Source organism: Tyto alba, unplaced genomic scaffold, assembly GCF_018691265.1.
Source record: "Tyto alba isolate M040663 unplaced genomic scaffold, T.alba_DEE_v4.0 Super-Scaffold_19, whole genome shotgun sequence".
Classification (NCBI taxonomy): Eukaryota; Metazoa; Chordata; class Aves; order Strigiformes; family Tytonidae; genus Tyto; species Tyto alba.
Window position 1 is genome coordinate 3847307 of NW_024881281.1, and position 22120 is coordinate 3869426.

Here is a 22120-nt window from a genome sequence, read left to right on the forward strand (position 1 = left end):
CTTGATGTTTGGTATTGTGACACTATCTGTAAAATATTTTTGAAATTAAACCAAGAAAGTATCCAAATTCCAACCTTTCACACTTAACATGCAGTACAAGGGCAGACTGTCTGAGTAAACGCATGGGGCATGTGTAATTCACAATCGCAGTGTATCATTGGGTTAATATCCTGCAGTATTTGTGTTGTTTTGTTACAAAACAAAGAAATAAATAGTGTAGATAGTTAACGACCATAAAAGATAGCAACTTTGCAACTGACTGAATGGAAATCTGAAATCTGTGAGAAAGCTTATGAGGGTTATACTTAGCTGTTATAGACTAGCAATTCAAATTTATGAGCACCCACAACACCACCTGCATAGGAAGAAATCTGAAACGGTCTGTAATCATGCCCCGAAACGGTCTCTAAACATGCTCCACTTCAACTAAAATGATTCTTTACCTCTGACAGCTGTCTTAGGCATAGGAGGCTAGTAAATTATTTACTTATACCACAGCCAGATAATTTTGCTCTTCTGAGCCAAGCCTGCTCTAGGTCTCAAGCATGTTCTCTGTTGGTTGGTTTGAGGACTTTTTTATAAGTTCACAGTACATTTTACTTATTGCATTACTATCACCATAGAGGAAGCAACATGCTTTATGCAGGGGGTAACTGTGGATACCATCAATCCTTTAAACACATTACAGTAAACAGTTACTCAACAAGTCCACATTAGGGTACGTTAGCAGGCCAGCGAGGTTTTCTCTTTGTTTTTGAAAAAATACACACATGCAGTACTGAGAGCTGCCAAAAAAGCCCACAAAGACAAGAGGGCAAATTCTTACAAGTCACAGCAAGGATCTTCTAGGGCTAATTCTTGCTTTGTTCCATCCCCAGAGCTGCCTTTACATAGGAAATAAGCTTCAGACAATACTATGGCTTTCTCATTGCCACTAGACAACATTACATTCAGTTGACTTCACTGGATAAACTTGTAAAGTTTTAAATTCAGTTTGATTGTGTTTTTATGTAGCATTTAGAAGCCACTGCTTGACAGACAACAACCTGCAGCTAGGACAGTCATTACCACTTTACCAGCAAGTTCTCTAATCATATAGAATACACCCAACTAAAATACTGTTTAAAATCCAAAAGTAAGATCACAATTATAAGGGGGGAAAGTAAAGGAGAAGCAGCAACAAGCCATAGCAGCCCTGAAACAAAGCCCTGAAGCTCGTGGGGGAACACAGAAACACAAGAGGCACACGTGGGGGGCTGCCCTCCTCATCTGCAGACGCAACAGGAATGTATAGCTTCGAATCCCTATGCTCTTCCAATGTCTCTGCCACATTTAACCTCACCCTTTTTATGGCTCCTCTGCAGTTATTCTGTAAATGTATTTACAAATCCTCAAGTGTACTGATTCATGATTCCTCATCCCTCCCCCAACCGGGGCAGCCTATATAAGCAAAAGGAAGCTGGAGCTCAGAGCACGTTGAAGAACAGTGCAGCAAGTAGGTAAGAAGTTAAGCAAATGTTTAAGTATTACTAAGCAGGAACTATGAAGAGTTTACACATCACCTCTCATGTTTACCAACTCCTTCCTCATGTTCTCCATTTATCCACACTTCCCCTTGTCCAGCCACTCCAGCAACTCATCCCTGCCATCTACGAGCTGTTGTTCTGATCACACAAGACAGACAGAATAGCCTCTGCAGCAATGTCTCACAAGATGGTGACTAGAGAGTAATGAGTCAGAGGCAGCGAAGGAGCAGCCTAAGACCTGACTGGATGGAAAGATTTAAAGAACAGTTTGTAACCCATGTCTTCACTCTAAACATTAAGACAGTTCAAAAGGTTAGCAAACAGAATTGTATGCCAGCAACTATAATCAGATTATTTCTTTCCAGCTAACACAGGTTACTTACATTTGAGCAAATAGCATTGTCATCTCTACAATTTCGGAAACGGAGAGATGCTAGACAAGTGTGGAGTACCTCATCAGCTGAGCAGCTGGCTAATGGCTGTGGTTATTGCAGAAGAATGGGATCACAGGGGACCTACACTTCCTCCCTTCACTGTGATCACATTTCTGTGCATCACATCCCACATTTTGTGTGTGGGATGGAAGAATAAGGCACACCATTTCAGCTTTCATTAAGCTTCCAGAGAGAGATTTAAGCCTCAAACGGTTCAATATTTTTCTACTCCCAAAGAACAGTATTATCCTACTTAAAACACTAAAATAGCATCAGTGGAGGAGCTTGAACCACCTCTTGCTTAGAGAGAAAAAAAGCTACAAGTAGTTTGTAGTTCAGATAGTCATGACTCTGAAACTTGCTTCCTCATTCTGCTCTCTCTGGTTCCTAATGACCCAAGGATATCTCCTGAGCAGACTTAGGAGAATTACTATGGGTGGATATCCAAGTCAGGATTTATGCAAGTTGTTTTCCACTCTTCAATCTGTGTATATCTTTGGATTTGAAGATGTCAGGTACTGTAAACTACAGTACATAAACACCAAAAAAAATATAATATGGTTTTAGCAGAATATGTAGGTAATAATACAGCTCTTGCTGTATTTTGCCAGCTAATAATCTGGGCTAGGAAAGTCCCAAGAGGGTAACTGTTGCTGGGTGACTGATTTGATCTGCCAAATATCCACTACCATAGAGCAGTGAGCAGCAGTGTGCAAACGCCTCTGTCAGAGAGGACATGGCCTCAACATCAAATGCAGGGAGCACCCCTGGACTGAAACTGAAATATAGAAACTTCTGGAATGTTAAGAATGTCTTAGTTCAGTCCCATGTAAGTCTTCGATACTGTGACAAGCCTTTTGCATCTTTAGTGAAGTGACCTGCTTTTATGAGGTTTCACCATACCATGCTGAACTATAGAACTGCTAGTTGTGCTGTTATGAAGAATTCACTGCATTTGGTACTAATCTAGGACTGGAGTTTCTCCATGCTATTTTACTTGCCAGTACCACAACCATCCCATTTTCCTAAACACCACAGAGAACACAGAAATAGCAAACAAGGCATGAAGATCTCCATATGGACTCAAATAAAACCAAGTCACAGTTCACAGCATTAATTTCATTGCAATACATTCAATCTGCAATTTGTGACTATAAACCCCTGTGTTACTGAAATGAACTTACCGAAGCACAGGCCAAAATGCCAAAGAACCCAACTTTCTGCACCAGGTTCTGGACAGCCAGTTTAGCCCGGGAAGCAAAATCCTGCAAATGAGAAAAAGTATTAATGAGGCAAAACCCCAAATGAACATACCTCAAAATGTATACGATCTCAATATCCCACACACTTTGTGATTTCCTAACTAGCAATTGGGAGAATTTTTAAAACAAAAAGGCCAGTCTGAAACTCTGGACTTGGAGAGAAGAGAGAGAAATTCACAATGCTCAGTGTGAAAATCTGACCACCTACATGTACTTAGTTTTTCAAAACTCTACAAGCGGCACTATGTTCACACTACTATGGAAACAGGTTTTCTGCTATTTATTTCCCCATATCTTTGAAATGCCAATGCTGCTTATTCCTTAATTCCTTAAACAAGCAAGGGGAATTAATTCCTTCAATACCATCTACAATGCTAAAAAGGCACTTTCTCAAAACACAAAACCAGAAAGTAATAATCCCATTATATCCTTAGATCTTTTCTCTCAAACCCAGGATCTTAATCAAAATAGCTAATTACAGGTACTCTCTACAACAGACTTGTAAAGTTCATTAAATGCATAGAGTTGAATCTAAAAATACTTCAAAAGCAACAAAGGTGGCAGACCATATAACTTTTGAACTATTCTTTACAAAGCCATGCTAAGAACATGCTGCCTGCTTCTATTTTGTGATCATAACTTTCAAACATACTCATGATTCTCAAAGTTTACCAAATACACAGTAAACATTTTAAAAAGCAAAAATCAAGATCCCCACAAGCAGTTTATTTGAATGTCAGAAGTGCATTTACATGAGAATAAAATTATTTTGAAGCAAAACTGTCCAAAAAGTGAAAACCAGGGTCAGTATTATCTATTCAGGCTTGGTAACAACAGTTATAGAAAGCCAAGTATCTCTGGCAATAGCAAACTTTAAAAAGTAATTATTAATTCTTTTTAAAAACCTAAGACTAAGCAATAAAAAGCTGATTTTCCAGTAGCAATGCAATATTCACTCATTTACATTTTGTAGAAAACTATCAGATAAATTTCACAAGGAAATTGCTTTAATCAATTGATGATGTAAACTAGTGAAGTGTAGAATTTAGAATATCATTAGTTATTAAAGCACCCACAAAATAATCCAGAAAAAATAAATTTAGTCAATTTTAACTTTGTTACAATTCTGTTGAAACCTTCAGTACTATACATCAATGTAGGTAAATTACAATTACTTGACAGTGTTCTTGCATATTATTTAAATTCTGAACTATAGAACTGACATAAATTTCTATGCCAGATTAAAAAAAAAAAAATCTGTGATAAGGCCATTTTCTATCTTTTTACATCCCTTTTTTCAAGTAGTAACTTTTCTTCATTACAGTGCTTTAAAAATAGTTAAATTCTCAAATAAAAACAAGCAAACAAAAACCAAACAAACAAAACAAACCCAAAAATCCAACAACCAATTATTATTGAAATAAGAATAATTCTATTTATTGTATTTCATGTTTGAAAGAATAATCCAAATTAAAACAAACACTTCAAGTGCCAAATAGATGAGATTTCCTACATCTTACAGTGGGACATTTTTAACCACAGGAGAATATAAAAACCCTTTAGAAGATTCTATAAGGGGTGAATTTCCTATACTTTCACCAGGAGTAACACCTTGGGATTGTGACTGTCTTCTTGCAAAACAGAGTAGATGAAATATTCACTCTCTGTTGAAAATTTGTTCCTGATATTTTTCTATTTAAACTTCTAGGAGACAGAATATGCACAAGTGGTTAAAACCTACTCCCAGTGAAGCTGACACCAGACACTTGAACTTATGTTAGTAGAAACGGGTCTAGAACATGCCAACATGGCAAGTAAAGTAAAATTGTTCCTGTTGTTCTGTTAAAGGAGTGCGTTTTGACACAAATTGTTATAAATAACAAAACATGATAATTTACCAGTGAACCAAGTCCAGAAATCTTGCAACATCGAGGGCAGTTCCTTCTCAAACTAAAATTCCCTCAATTATAATTTCCAAGTTAGTAAACAAAACCGAAACAAGGTAATATATGATCACTAATATGGGTCAGCACTAATACACACATTCAGTTCCACTAGAGGATTTAGGACATGAACTGAAAAGGATACAAGATTCTTCTGCAGAGTCTGATCACACAGCTATCAACAAATTAAATAAAATGCAGCACACTAGGGAGACAACAGGTATTCTGATTCCTTAACCAAATACAAAAGTAGAAATACGTCTTCAGAATTTCTCTACAAATTAATTTTAAATGAAAAAATATGCTAAAGCCTAACGTAATATTGTCCTTTCAACAATAGATTTTATTCTCTGAAAAGGTGAACTGAAAAATAAGTGCCTTATGTAGGAATTTCATAAGATGTCTCCCCCTGTACTCTACAACAAGGCTGAATGTGACCATGATATTTTCAGTTCCTATTCTGTTCACCATTTCACAATGCTCATGGGGTTAGAATATTTTCACTTTTATAAGCCAATGATTATTTTTTTCACAGTTCCATAAATCTCACTGTAAAGTACCTTTAACACAAACCACTACAATTCTATTATACAAATAGCTCCATGATATATTTCAATGGAAGTTGTTTCTATTCTAATCTGAACATATTTATCCATTATCTTAGATTGCATTGCTAATACACTGTTGTATTAATTTTCACAAGCTGGAATTGAAAACAAACTCTAGCAAGTGACCTATAAACTAATGTTTGCAGCACAGCTGGTTTAATAAAATATATTATTATAGTTATATATAGATTGACTGTGTTAAATTAGTATAAGCACAGTGCACCATTTTTCATCAAATTTCTTTATAATAAACAGTTTTCCTCACCCACATTTCTAGACTGCTGCAGAATTCAAGGCTGCCTTAAAACTAATTTTTTCCCTCCAGCTAAAATCATACAATTTTAGTTATAAAACCAACGATGAAAGTGTTGGAAAAAAGTATAACAAGTTTGTCTCTCCAAAGATCCCCCCCAACCCAACACCGGGGCAATTTTTCTCACCTTATTAATTCATAAGTTTCTTTTTTTATTTTTAAAGTTATTACTCAGATTGTTTCTTCTTTTAAGTTTTACATTCATTATCTATGACACAGTACTCCATGGAAAGCACAGCTATAGTTCTAAAAATTTCAGTCAGAATTTCTAATTTGTCTTCCTTTTTCAAACTTTCTAAATAAGCCAAAAGAGATAAATTAAGGATTTTTTTCTTTCCTGTTTTCCATGATCTAATGTAATCATAGCTATGAATAACTTGCATGGCAATATATACATCAAGGTTGCAACAAAACTATGTGTTTGCAGTCCCAACATTTACTTTAATGAAAACAAGTTCAGAAATACTTCTGTTTGGTTGCTTCCTTAAATTTCATTTGTCAAATCTTTGCAACATCTGCAATAATAAAAAAACCTTAAAAGTTTCATTTCTCAGAGAATACAATCATCAGTTTCACAACTTTTACCTATTTCACAACACAATTTTTCTGTTATAAAGCGTGCACAGGGAACAATCTTTTCTCTATTTTTTTTAAGAATTTGAAATAAAAGCAAAACAACTTTCATAACTTACTGCTTAAAAAAAAAAAAAAGAAAAAAAAAGACAGAAAAGTTCAGCTACTTACAGGCAAAACATTTTCCCCCAAAATTAAAGTATCTAGACTGGACTCGACTCTCAGCTAATATGATTCATTCTTTATAACATTTCAGGATACTTTAGTTCACTATGTCCCTTTCAAAGATGATTTGTTTTTTTGGTTTGGAAATAGATTTCCTGTGACTGCTACAATACAGGCAAAGGAAGGTTAAATGATTAAACATTACTTCATTGAGTTAATCATCAGATCTCAAGAACTGGAATGGAAATAAGAGGCATAAAAAGGTCAGTGCTGAAATACTGATTCACAAGTCTCAGCTGGCGGCCTGAGGAAGTTTGCTTCATATCTGCCTTCAGTAAAATGGCACATTTTATTGATACCAGCATTTTATTACTACATGTTGCAAAAGCAAAAAACCCTCCCAAACCTCCAAACCTAAAGGGGTAGTAGAGAGAAAGTACATGTTTTGCTGCTAAGTAAGATTTACCACAATATTCCTCCTCTAAATACGCATTACGGCACAGCTTTGAGTATAATTTAACATGGACCATTCATCCCTATAAAAAGCCCTCCTTCCTGAAAGAGTGAATGGACAATCTTAACTACAAGGCTTCATCCCATCCCTCTTTTTTATGTTGCTTCCATATATAATTTAATCTCAATTTCTTCTTTTCTCCTTCATTGTAAAATAAGTTGCACAAGCTCTTCTGTATTTGAGTAAAGAACATCTCACTAGATTTAGTTAACAAGTTCGAGAAAAAAAAAAAAAATTACTTTTCTCTCTGTAACACTGATTTATTATCAGAAAACTGAATGGTCATGATTTATTCACATTGAAATTGTAAAGCCTCTTTTTTCTTAATCTCTAAGAACAGAGATTGCTGATGGATCCATAGTAAGTAACTAGTTGATGGTTACCAAGGAGCTCTGAATAATCAGCATTGGATTGAATCCCATAGTCCTTACAGAAACAACCCCTAAGACTTCAACAGAAGATATTTTCTTGAAAGACTGCACAGATGGGCCTATTATGTAGCATAACAGTTTATTTTCTAACATGAAGTTGCAATCAGTTTTCAGGCACATCAAGAAAGCTATGATTCCCTATCACAAACCAACTCTTCCTCGCACGCAGCAGCGATGATAGTTGCCAATCTCTGAAAGATATGATCCAGACTTTGAATGATTTCAGGCTCAGAAAAATTTTTCTTCTGCTGTAAATGTCAAGCACTTTACAAATACATTGGTAATATTGGTGGATATAGCACAAAGAGGAAAGCCAGTAAAAAAAGGAAGGGAAATACGAGACTAGATTCAATCTTATATTCTCAGTGTATGCATTCTCCACTAGTAAAAACAGACAGTGCCTTAATGTAGGATCGGGGGGAAGTCAGTGACATGAGTATTAATGGAGTTGCTTAAGCAGGATATTAATTACCTAGTGGATGGTAGCCTTAAGAAGTTCAACATAAATTTCTGGGAGGCTTGGGAGTGGTTATGCAGGTTAGTTACTCTAATAAGAAACAGGATCATGAGCATTAAAAAAAACATACAAAGGCAGATCTGAACAGAGATTTGAAGTGAATGTGTTGCACCTTGATGGTCCATTACAAACAAGGAGAATACTAAAGCTTCTGTAGAGACAGGTATTCACCCTAGTGCCAGCAGACCCCCCTGATGCAAACGTGTAACTTGCATGTGAGGAAGAAGTGGACAATCTTTCATGATTTGAGTATAATTTATATTATTGTTACATTATTGTCTTACTAGAAACAAAGTTTAATTATCCAAATAATAATCTGAGGAGAAGAACATTTTTTTTTTCAAAGACTTAAGAAGATATATGAAGCTACCATCTCAGATTATTAAAATGATAAATTCCTTAACGTTTAAAAAGCTGCCTACAAAGACAGTGCTCCTTTTTATGTAAAAATCTGAGTTATGTTAAAAATGAGCTGCACAATATTTTGTTTCTTCTGGCTTTCTATTACAACACAATGGAATCAAACACAACTTATGGGAGAATGACCATTTGTGGTTAGGCACTGAATTCTAGAATTTCAGAGGACTGGGAAGAATTATTAACTCATTGAAATAATGTATTAACTGCAGAAGAGCAGTTCTAAAGAAGTCAGAGAGCAACCTACAGGCTGAGAGGTTACAACATACATCCATGCTAAGAAAGCAGTAGATCAGCAATGATGTTTAATGATCAGTAACCAGGAGTAAAGATGAGAACAGACAGAGATACAGTTGATAGTCATTGCCTATCACTGCAAATAGTTTATTACTCAGTGACCAAAGTAAAACCATTTCATATCTCTCCTGAAAGACATCAAAGGTATCAGATCTCATGAGTAAGGTTCCAGTAAGTTGCAAGCAGGAATATTTTGATAGTGGTTCCTGGTGGTACTGATCTCCCACTCTGTCAGCTGCAATGACTCCCAACATCTAAACACATATGGAAAGGGCTGTGGCCCTGGATCGCTGTTCTAGCTTTTTCAGAAATACTTCCAGCTTAATGCAAATAAGGGGCAAACTAAAAGGAGATATTTCCATCTTGATGCCTGGAGAGAAGAGGCTGTGAAAGGTAAGGTTAAAACTTACCAGCCAAAACTCTGCGAAAGAAAGGCCTTGTCTTGGAAACTAGACTGTCAAAAGACTAAGTTTAAAAAGTTTTTCAAGGATTACTGAAAGCAACTAAGTGAAGGTGGCAGATCTAAGCAAAGACTAAAGTTTGATAAAAAAAAGGTATTTACATACAGTAGGCATAGGACAGATATTCCAGATTAAGAGGGGAAGCTAAAACTCTGAACTTGGGAAGGAAATAAATTTCAGTTCACAAGAAGTCTGGGTTTTCTGAGATATTAAATTCTAGAAAAGGAATAGGGTAATCATCTGGGAAAGTTACGAGAAAAATACATCCGTGTTGAAAGTGAAAAACAGTTTTAGAAAGTACAGTATCGGAAAACTGAAGAGCAATGAAATAGGGCCCTTAACTTCATAGGCTTTACTGAAGAACTGTGGAAAGATAAGGAAGCAGTGCCTACAAAACCTCCTTAAATAGACTATTTCAGAGATCCAAGGACTTAAAGCTAGTAAGATTTCAAATCATTATTCAGAATACTTGCGAGCAAGGATGAGCATAAAGTAGGTACTACACACAAATCCTAAGACAATAAGGAATCAAATATGCAGGTGAATTCTTCTACTAGCCTTTCCTAGGACAAAAATACTGAATACACATTGTTGAGGGAAATGCACAGGTTATTTCCACATCTGTCTGTGTTCAGATTCTTAAGGTTGGTTGCATGTTAAGGGGTGATGCTGCAATCCACAAAGACTTTGCAAATTCAGACATATAAGTAACTACAGTTACTTCTCTTAGCAGAAAAAAAATCAAGTTTTTCCACAGAAAATACAGTCAAACCTATTGTCCTTATAATCAGATTTAAAAACTGCTGTTAGAAAAGAAAAACACAAGAAGCCATGGAGAGACGTGTGCAAGGTTGAATCCTTGGCAAGTTGTATAGGAGCAGAGCAGAGTGAAGTGTTCATTCCAACAGCAAGATTTGCTTTTCCTGGTCATTTAATTTTAACTTGTCTTGGAGTAGAAGTGTGAAACTTCTGAGTAATGGATCCATTCTATGGTAAATAAGACTCGCCATTAAGAGGAGTAGGAAGGAAGTCAACCAGATCTGGATTAAACAGACTATTAGCATTAGGAACTTCTAGATATTTTCTTTATTTAATTAACCAATTGTAACATGGTAAGAACATTTTATTTCCCTCACTTCTCCCTCTCCCCTAGACCTTGGGGGAAGAACCAACAAATGGTTCTTCATAATGAACTCCATCTCAGAACCTTTAGTTTCAAGATTTTAGATTGTTAAAATCCAACACCATGATCAAGTTTGGAAGCGATACACCAAAATGAACACGTTATAGAGCTCCTTGAGTTATTGGGTACTCTCAATTTCCACAAGAACTGAAGCTCTCAGACTTCTACATAGAAAGTCCTTTTGTTTCACACTGTAAGAATAAAGAAAATTTGTAATGAATAAAACACAATTAAAGGAAACAGTCTGAAGGAAGAGGAAGGAGCATGTCCTTTCAGTTTTATCAGATCTGTCCTGTAGAGTAGTAGCCCTTTTAACCACATCCCCTGACACCTCTGCTCCTCAGTTCAGGTCTGTACAGCAGCACGAAGCAACATGTCCCCTTTGACACTTTTTGTAATTTCACAGTGGTGCACGAAAGCACGAAATAAAGCTTATTACTTCTTTGCTTGCTAAAAAACTACTTTCTATTCACATCTTGTAGAAGATCTGTCAGTGATCAGATCCTGCGATCTATTTCATGGAAGAGAGCTGTCAGTTTGCCACGTCAGGGAAGGAGCAGGGCTGTTAGGACAGTCCCATGCTGGAAGAGATTACCCAGAGCGGCTGGGGAGTCTCCAGTCTTGGAGGGCTTCAAGACCAGACTTGACCAGCCCTGAGGAACTTCAGCTGATCTCATAGATGACACTGCTCCGAGCAAAATGTTGGACTAGAAACTGCCTCAGGTCCCTTTCAAGATGAATTCTTCTGTGATTCCATAACAAGATACTAGCAGCCACCTACAGAAGAATGAAGTAAAAGAACATCCTATCGCTCTGGTTCCCACACATCAGCCACTGACCTCTGCAGCCTTTGCTTCTACAGTTGAGAGCGTATGATGGCATTGTCTCCACCAACGTGCTGGCTGCCTAAAATACCATTGCAGCTGCACAGTGAGTGCTCATTTATCTCAAAGCTACACTTGCAATTAGTTATTGTGGTCACAGGTCTGCTGATCTAGTTATAGTGGCGTGACGAGCAATTCCAGGATACTGTAATTTTTTTTTAATCCATTACAAATTATCACATCCTATTTTGGGGTGGTTTAAGATCCAGACATTGTAAGGAAGGGCTCATGATTCCTGGAATGAAGCAAGTTATTGCTTTGCTTTAGCCACCATCATCACGAAAGGAAGCAATTTTTGATAACCAGACAAACAGACTGACCTTTTCAATCTCTGAAAAATCACAGCCGAAATCACCAGCACTGATAAAATACACTGCTCCTCCACAGAGGATTTAGAAATAAGGAAAAAAAAAACGTGTAGAGAAAAATGACTTGTAGAATAGAAGTGAGCAATTTCTTACACAGCTGACAAATCCTTTTGCACACACAAGTCTTCCTGCTCAGCCTAGCCAGCAGATGTGCAATGCTAAGCATACCTCTCGCTTGTTCTCCCTGGGAAGTAACAGAGGTTCCCAGACAGCTTAGAGAAGTGGTCTGCATACCAGACTCTTGTACAACACAGATATTTAAACAGTGTCTGGAGCAGGGGGGAAAAAAAAAAAAAAAGTAGCCATTTTCTTGATTATGATACCATAATTAATTTCTATCAGTTACTGAAGGCTCACCCCGAAAAAAATATTTTTGAAGCAACTTATCTGACTCAAACTTTTGATCATTTATTGGTCTTTTTCAGAATACTGGGGAATGAAATAGCAAATATTTAGGACCAAACTGTTCCCTTGGAAACTTGTGTTGAGCATCCCTGATGCACACAGAACAGGATATGCAAATCCTCTGGTAGAGCTCAACTAACTGCTTCTCCACAACTATGGTGCAAATGCAGGCTGAAAGATTTCCAGTATGCTTGGTGACATTCTTCTTGAAAAGATTAATTTCTGTTGTAAGAGGAGAGATTTGTAACTGAAAAAACTCCTCTGAGCTAATATCCTAATATTGAGTGAAAATATCGCAAAGTAACCTAGACTTCTTCAGTGGCTCAATAATTTCTGATTTATGTACTTACACACTAAGCATTAAAATGACAGAGGGCCACATAAATGAGTTTTAGGGAAAAAGACCTTACCACAAAGAGCCGTTCAAAGAAGAATGTGAAAAAGTCATCTCTAGATTACTATTAGCAAACGTAATGTAAGTCTCATGGCTGTTTTTTCCTTATCTGTAAGCAGGTGTGCAAATGAATAGAACAATGCAGGCACAAGACTGCCCTATTCTCTTGCCAGTGTCCAAAGAAATCCAGCAAAGAGGTGGCTTACACATTTGTTACTCATAGCTCCTATTGTCTACCCTCTGCCTATATTAACTCTTTGCTACCTCTTTTCTCAGGAAGTCCTCTATAACAAGTTCCCTTATTTAAAGCTGTCATTGACCTATTCCAAAGCTTATTTCAACTCTGTAATTTTGGAGAACAATTTAAAACTAAGCTGTTACTTAGTGTATTCACTGCTTATTACGTTGTCTGGGAAAAAAAAAACACCACCACACTTTACTACTAGTTCAGTCAGTTTGCCATCTCACACTCAAGCTATAGCATTCATAGCAAGTTTCTAAAGTGAAGCTTTAAGGTTTGATTAGTTTTGAATTTCCATTTAATGATGGGTCAAGATAAAAGAGGTAAGATACCTCCCCTCCATATATTACTAAATGCAGGCATCAAACTTCAGGAATGCAGTGAGTGAAGACAAGCCTCCTGGTGGCCACCCATCAGGCAGCCTAGACCAAACACCAGTGATCTCTTTCTTGTACAGCACAATTAATAAAGAGAGGAAGCAGACAATGAAATGGGGTGACTGGAAGACTGAGCAAGAGAAATTATGAACGGAATCTGATGTTGCGTTTAAACAAGTTATTTCTGGGAAAGCCAAAAAAAAGAAGTCAAGGTTTTCCAGTTACTGTATGTGACTCTACCACTTCCATTTTTATGATAACTGCTTTATAAAATCTTGCTTGTGGTCTGCTTTAACTTCTTTTTTTTCTTGTACCCCAATATCCTCAAAGCCTTTTGATTAAACAAGCCAGCAGCCACGGAACCCTTTTCAAGCAGGAACTTACCAGATACTAGCTGTTAGTTTAATCACAGGAGAGATCCATTTTTAATATGGCCATCTTCTTCTACACTGCTAATTAAGTAACATATTGCTTATTAGTTGAACCTAATCATTCCATTTGAATTAAGTCACAGTGTCGTGTCAGAACACAGTGCTGGGTTCTCCAAGTAACCACGGCTGGGTGTGGTAGTGTACTTTGTTCTGCTTCTGCAAAGAGAAACCCCACATGAAGATGTGGAAAAGCCATCCAGCTCAAGGCACCAGACCTTTCAGAAATGCTGGAAAGATAGGTTTAACATGTGTCTAACTGTCACTATCGCACAAGTTCATCAGTTTAACTCCTTGCAGACAAGAAGCCGACTCTCCAAGCAGGAAGTTGTTTGGTGGAGCTCCTGACGCAATGCAAACCGAAGCAGTTGCAGCTTAGTTTAATACAAACCCTCTTGAGTCCACGTTGACAAATTCTTTAACAAGCCCTGTGGTTACAGGGAAGCTGGTTTCAGTCTGAGTCACTCCTGTTCAAACAGTTTACTGGAAATGGAGGGGAGGGGGAATTTTCAGAGAAGTCATGTGATGGCCAGACAAACCACAACCAGTAAAGGTTCAGTGGAGTCAAAAACAGGTCCCAGCAACAACTGACATTCAGTGTGCAGATGGCACTCAATCACTTACAAACGAGTCCTGCTGCATCTCAGCATTTCTATGGATTTAACCCTTTTTCAAGTTTGTATTCTTTCAGAGGCAGGACGCAGTTTGGAAAGTAAACAAACAGCAGTGGCTGATAGTAACACAGGCAACTAGAAAATATTTTTATGTGGAAATTTGGCTGCAGCAACACTACACAGAAGCAAAGCCCAATGTGTAAATCATTAGTTCTTAAAAATATGCCACTTAATGAATCCAAATACTTACAGTCATTAAGGATTAGATATACAGCAAAGATATTAGTACTTTCTCCTCTTAGCAAGGAGTACCATGATACAGCAAGGGCCCACGCAATACACATTATCAGTAAGTACCTTGAGGGAAGCTGGCATGAAAAGCTTCGTTTTCACCAGAAACCTCTGTCAGCCTTAAGTGTTTCAGCATGACAGAGAAAAGATGAGAATACTTAACAATCAGCAACTATTAAACTGGCAAAAGAGAGTCCCTGCACATGTGTGTGTAGACATGAAACTGTACAAAAGTATGCTTGCACTGTATTATTACCAATGTGCTGCCCCAGCACTAAGCAGTAGATTCACTTCCCCTAATTGAGAGGTTGGTTAGAACGGCTGCACTGGAGATACTCCCCGTGGCTAAAAGGAGAGCTCTGATAAAAAACTCCCTCGCTCTGGAATTTAACTAGAAGAGATCTAACAGCAACTGAGATACCATTTCAAACATTCACAATTTTTAAATACTCCCTTAAGTATTAACAAATCAGACTGAGCTGCTTTGTTCCTATAGCATGCTGGGCTCTGCATTGTGTGAATCTCCGAAGAAGAGGAAAAAAAAAAAAAAGAAAAAAAAAAAAAAAAAAGAGTCCTGCTTGTAAACCACACTCCTTCTCCAGGGCAAAATTGCTTGATTTTAACAAGAGCAGCCACGAGGCAAGAGAAGCTCTGACGCTCCCCGTATGTAACTGGGACTAACTCCCTGGTGTGTGCACGCAGGGACACACAGAAAGGATAAGTGAGCATTCCTTTCAAATGAGGGGCTTTTTCTGAAGCATGCTAATGGAAGTGTGAGGCAGACTTACACATCATCTGCAGGCTAATGAGTTTTCTCAAAACCTAGCTGAAGGAAACAGGTCGCTTAAAACTGGGATTTCTGATAGAAAATCCATCAATAGACTCTTTAAAGTAAATAGTATTTTACTCTGTGTAACTTTGGGACACTAAACCTTCCTGCTGTTTAATCCTTTTAGGTTCCTTATTTTGTTGGGTTTTTTTAAAGTGCCAAGCTAGCAAGCACATTCCCCCTCACAGATCCTTCAGGCTGGATGTTATATTCATGGTCTATTCTCACCATAGAAGATCCTCATCTGTTTCTCAAAATTACCATTGTTTTTGAGAAATAGCAGCAACAAGCTTTCTAAACAAAACACACGCAGGCAAAAACGTCAAGCCATTTGGCTTTGCCTTGTAGGCATACAGCAGCTCAGCAGAAGTAGAGGGCGAAGCTATTCTTCAAAATCTAACACACCCATTTTCATGCCTTTTAAAAAGGCAGGATGAAGTGAGACCTTTATACTGAAAAAAGGCTCCTGTCATTTGACGTCAAACATTTGTAGTAGTCTCCACAGCATAAAACACTTGTCACATCCCCCATGTTTTCTTAAGCATAAGGCTTCAACTTGGGAGAGTGGGAGAAGCTGATGTAGGTAATAAAAATGGTTACTGAGCGATTTAAAAATAGACATCATAACTGCTCATGAATAGCAATTACAGAACAAAGAGTGATAAGCTATGCTGAAGACTGGGATTTACTCAAGGTCATAGGAAAAGGCAGGCCCGTCTCCCACAGACATCTAGCAAAAACATGATTGAAGCCAAAAGCAAAAAGGAAGTCATATTAGCAAATGGAAAAAACTGAATTGTCAGTTTTATGAGCGCAATACAATTTAATCAGATTGTCAAAGCATCATGTTAAAAGAGTTTTATAGAAACCAAACCACAAGTGGAGTTTAAAAAGATTTTTTTTTTTTTCCTGGCCATCCATCCACAAAACAACATGCTTCAATCCAAATTCAATTGCCAAGAAAATAAAGTCAAAAGTACTGGTAAATAACACCATCGTTTTTCTTAATTAATTACACAACACCATTCGTTTACTAAGGGCAGTCAATACAGATAGCTATATTTTGGCCTGTCCTGACAAAATGCTCTCTAGCAAAAATTTTCTTCCCAAGAATCTTACTGTGCATTCTGGAAACCAACTCTGGCTGCTCCCACAACTGTACACGCATATAATTTGCTGGGAGAGTTTCAGTAAACACAAATAGCATTTCAGCTCTCAAGTCATGTATTTGACTGGTTTCGGGGTTTGGGTTTTTTTGTGTGTGTTGGGTTTTTTTTGTTTTGTTTTGTTTTTTAACCATAACTTGATTTTTATACAGTTAGGGGTTACTTTGCAAAGCAAAGACTGATGATTTATTTCCCCTCCCCCCCCACCGCCCCCCACACTGCATCTTTAAAGAAATAGAAGAATTTACTATTTACAATAGCAGAAAAACCCTTTGGAACTTTCTAGGAGGAGGAGGCTCTTGGGAAACACAGCGTTTACTGTTAGAATTACTAGATTGCACTCAGTATTTCCAGACATACCACTTTCTTTCATGGAAAAGCTTCATCCATTTTTTGAAAAGAAGATAAAAAAAAAAAGGATACATTTATATCAAGAAAATACTCTGGCAGAACAGTTTAAAGGCAGCAGTGCACGGTAAATAGCATCTGCTGTTTTTTTAATAGCGGCCTCATGACCCATTTCAACTTCATGGCAGACAAAACAGGATAAAATGTAAAAGTACGGAAGAGAAATTCAGTGGCATGAGTTTGAGGAAAAAAATGTTTAATTTCTTCTAAAACACTATCACTAACTTGTTAAGAGGATGCAAACTCCTGACCTGAATGAAAAATTATCTACAATAATATCTGAGAGGTATACAGCATCAGTTGCAAACTATGCTGTAACACAAGCAGTATTTAATCCATCAAGAAAATAAATGACAAGAGCAACAAAAAGGGATTCAGAGCAGTTTGGCTGCATTTTCATATCAGGAAAAATATGTTTCCTCAGGCTGATGAATGGGTCATGCACTAGCCCCTGAGGGTGTTAGTGCAAGGCAGGCAAATGTCATCTGAAGGGGATGAGCTGACTGAAAATCATCTCCTGGCCCAGAGAAGCTTTAAATGCAGCTTTAACAACTATGACTATGGAATAGCACCTCCTCTATCTCTGGTTTGTTAGCCTACTTTCTCCCTACCTTTATTGTGCTGTTCTTGGAAGTCCAAATCAGTACAGTATTTGAAGCCAATACTTTGGCTGCACTACTGTATATGGTTCAAAAAGGTGCATTCTCGTCCTCCCATCACCAGTGGTATCTCTACCCAGCGGAGGATCTTTTTCCATCCCTGGGAAGTCCCTTGTGAACTCACACTGACTGATTTTTGGCCCACTCCCATTTCATTGAAATGATTATTTACTCCATCTAGTTGTTCTGTGTTTTATTACTTCTGCTGTTTTGCACTGTTCTTACTTGTGCAGTCTCTGCATGTTCCAGCATCTCCTCAAATTCCTGGTACTCTTCATCATCAGGTTCAGCACCGGAGAGTCGGGCCGCCCTCGCCATAAAATATGGAGGCAGCTCTCCAATGGCTGTGCCAGCACCCTGGGAAAAGAATAATTCTGATTTATTTTCGTGTTTATTCTTAAATAGGAAACATGTGACATGCACGGTCCCGTGGACATTTCAAATTATTAGAACTGATGAGACCAGCTGCTTTGAGGAGCTTGCTTTTATCCACCAGGTCAAATTTCTCCCGATTTCAAACATAACGCTGTTCCTCTGAAACCCCACTTTTCCCCCCCCTTTCCTTGTTTAGCAAAATTCAGCTTCTCCCAGCGCAGGCTATCGTGCTGCAAGCCAGCGGCTCCCAAGCCGTGGTCTGCAAGGTCAAACCGACACGATCTGCGCATCCCGGGGGCCCTGCAGCGTGGCGCGCTGCCCGGCTCCGGCAGAGCTCCGCGGCCGGTGGCCGGAGCGGCGGGGAGGCTGCTGCCGGGGAGCGGGCCAGGCCGGGGGCCCTGCTATCCCACACGATCCCTGACTCAGCACAGCGCGGCCGTCTCGCCCCGCCGCATGATGCCAGACACATTTGCCGGCATGTGACAGCCCTCGCTCCTGAAGCGGCCTTCAAAATAATCTGGGAACTCCTCCCCGGTGCCGTCATGGAGTTTACTTGTTCAGTCATGAGACTTGGTGCAAGTGTTTATTAGAAAACAGGCTCGAGTTTTGGTGCGGCTATGAGCAAGGAAAATAAGGTTAAGCAAAGCTTGATCTCGAGTTTTCGCTCTCCTTTAGATGGAGTAGAGAAAGCCAAGAGAACCCGAGATGAAAGCATGGTTGCTTTCTCACCACAGGAAAATTATATTTATTTTCTCAGGACATCAAATGACTCATTTCAATCTTGTGGGTAAATGCAACTTCAGTTTAACCAAGGAAAAAAAGAAAAGAGAGGCAGCTAAGATTGAACATATGGATAAACAGGGGCTAATGAAACAGGAACTTGGACTAAACTCAGGATGGTTTAAATATAGGACAGGTAATAGCACAATAGTTGGGCACCACATTGGAAAAGTGCTAAAACTTAGCTACATGCAGATGGCTTTTCTCTCTTAGGGTCAGTAGTGAGTAACAAATGCTTTTCTATTCCTTTGAAGCAATGTGAAAGCTTTTCAATTTCCTTTGTTCCTCCTCTATATGCAGCTGCAAGCAAGGGAGAATTCCAGCTGCTGTGGATATTCCAAATCAACAGGTTGTGGTTTTAAATACCGCCACTCTCTGCAGTTACCCAAACTGTTAAATTCTTGGTTTAAGCATATGAAGCGCACAGCCGCATATGTTTATGCCCTTGTTTTCCACAGAAGAAAGATTTAAACGAGTGCAACAAGCTGAACTTCATTAATCTGCCTATTTCTGGCACAAGGGAAGATAAGCCTGAAAACAGTAGCAACAACGTTTCAGAAAAATTAACTTGAGGTTATGTTCTCAGGGTGATGCAAGAACAAAAAGTCACATTGCTTCTCCAGGCTCTGCCAATTTGCTTTGGCTTCATTTTGTTAACTGAGGAAGAGGTTTGCATGCATGTACTGGACATGAACTTTCTTTAAATTGGATAAGTCACATGCTCATTATTACAAAACATTTCTGAAGTACAACAAAAATCATATGATTTCATGTCTGCTGGAGATAGGTTCCTTAAGTGCATAAAAAAAGAGCAGCAATTAAGGGACCCAAACCTGTAACTATTTAACTGCTTTTTGTAATATTAGCTGTCCATTTTCACCATTTAACTTTGAATGCCAGTGTTACATGGAGATTCCCTGGACTAACAACAAATTGGAAAGGCAAATGCTGATCAAAATCCTTTTACACAAATACATTCAGAAAAGGAAACTGGGAAATTACTCCACTAGAAAGAGTCTTTTAAACAGATTTTATCCTGGTCAGGACACAGGCTGCCTGTTCTGCTAATCCTGAGCAATTAAACATTTTTATTCTTTCCCCTTATTTCTTGTAAAAAACAAAAAAAGCTGCAACACATTAAAAATGTAGGGCACTATTGAATTCCTTGTCCCTGTGGGATGGAAGGCTGTGAAAGCTGGCATACACCTAGCAGATTGTTTTTGAGAGCCCTTCTGCAGGCCAGGACTGGTGGAGCCAACTTTTATAGCGATTGAAAAAAGCATCATTTTCATTTCACCTAATAATTCCTTAGATACAGTGATACTTAATCCTCATAACACTCATTATCAGCAAAAATGGGTATCACTGATATGCAGGGGACTAGTAATGATTTTAATCTCTGGAAAAAACTGTACCTGGTTTAAATTGGCTGAAACAGCCGCTGATGTTTTTGTGATCTGAATCAAATCCCTTGTGCAGATAAATCCCCACACTCAAACCTTGCAGGATACTTAGTCTGGGTAGCTTTATAGTCAGAGGTCTGCAAAGTCCCCACTGGGACTGACCTGCTTTCAACATTTCACATGAAAACTTATATTGCTACCACCCTCCTGTCCCCCTCCAAATAATCAAGGAGATTGGCCAGATTTCATTTTGGAGTCTTTCAACATAATTTTACTTTACAAGTCTAAAGGAAACAGGCTGTTGGTGATGTTATGCCGATTCCTCACAGAGCTCCATGTGCTGCATTAGGAGCACATCTGTATATATCCAATAATTCCTTTTCTTTTCCATTTATCCTGTATTTATCATAACTTCAGATTTATATCTAATTAGAAGCTGCTGGTTCCATTAAAAAAAGAAAAAAAGAAAGACTTTATGAGCTCATTCAATCATGCCCAGATCAGGAATTAAACTTCATATTCCTGTATATTTGTATACAGTACAAAAGCAGAAAATTACTTAATTACTTTTTTTTTTTTAACTAAGCTTTTGATTTGCAAAAATCAGCCTTTTCACTTTTTAGAAGTCACCGTTACTTTCCTGTTAAGTGGACATTTGGTTTAAGAGTGACAAAATCAAGAATAAGTTTCTTCAACGGCTTCCATAAAAAGTGAACTGGAATTAGGACAAAAGAAACACACTGGAAGAAGCAGCAGCAATTGCCAACTTGATTTGGCTTACAGGAAATTAGCAAGCAATGTTTATGTACTCATGAAACATTCCAAGAAAGCATAACATTACACTAGACACCACTGGTAGACAGAGGATGCTCCCAAGGGAAAATCTAGTGGAGACAGAGTTCAGTGAAAAGGTAGCTGACAGTGAATTTGAAGGCGAGAAGAAAGAAAGAGGAGGGGGAAAGAGCGGGATACAAATGTTCTGGCTCAGTCCTGTTCCCTTGTCCTTTCCCCTGCCCAAATGTGAGACCGAGGGTACCAATTGTTCTCCCTCATGGCTGCTCAGAAGGATACAAGCTCCATTAACTCATTTCTAAACTACTTAATTCTCATCATAGTTCAGTTATTTTCACGCTGAAGATTAAGCAATGGCTGTTTATCCTGAGCTACATTTTTATTTTGCAACCCTAGAAACGTAATTGTAAATGCCGTTTTTATTACACTAGTCTCCATTAAACAAACTTAAAATGAGGGGGGCAAGGAACAAAATAAAAATAAATCTTATATTTATGGTCTTAGAAGTATTTGTATGTTTAGCCAGTTATCAAGAATTCAGGCAATTCTGTCCTCTCATTAGAAAGAGTGAAATTTAAGATGTACTTTGCTTCTTGAGAAGGCTGTAAATCCACTTTCTCTGTTATTATTTTGACTTTGGTACTGCTACACATTAGTTTAGTCTGTGATACAAAAATTCCAGTTAGGTTGTAGGTAACACAGCTGCTGCTAATTTTAAAAGTTGTAGTGACCAAAGTTGCCTTAATATATCTTTTCATATCATTAGAAGGAATACAAAGGCCGACATCAGATATCATGTATTTTCAGAATTTCCTCTCTCTACATTTAAATTGGCCAACCAAGAATTTAATAATTAAATCATCAGCTAGAACAGGAAATCGGTAGTAAAATAAAGTTAATTTGGCATGTAGTTCACAGCAGATGCATCTGTGTAAACTGCAATTCAAAATAATCTACACGTAATGAAAAAAACATCTTAGCTGACCAAAATCCTCTAAAAAACAAACTTCTATAAAAAGCTGCAGAGGGAGAAAAAGGAAAACAGAAAGGAAGTTCCAATGA

General features: G+C 38.0%; 1 protein-coding gene across 3 annotated transcripts in view; it reads right to left on the minus strand.

Annotated features, from left to right (window-relative positions):
- The window catches only part of VMP1 (vacuole membrane protein 1), a 71134-nt gene that overhangs the window by 19190 nt on the left and 29824 nt on the right, over positions 1 to 22120 (minus strand). For all 3 annotated transcript variants that reach the window (XM_033004692.2, XM_042791329.1, XM_033004693.2), the window contains 2 exons: positions 17934 to 18065; positions 3145 to 3225 (listed from right to left, as the gene is read on the minus strand). In XM_033004692.2, coding sequence (XP_032860583.1) covers positions 3145 to 3225; positions 17934 to 18065 — 213 coding nt within the window. The remainder of the gene's footprint in view (positions 1 to 3144; positions 3226 to 17933; positions 18066 to 22120) is intronic.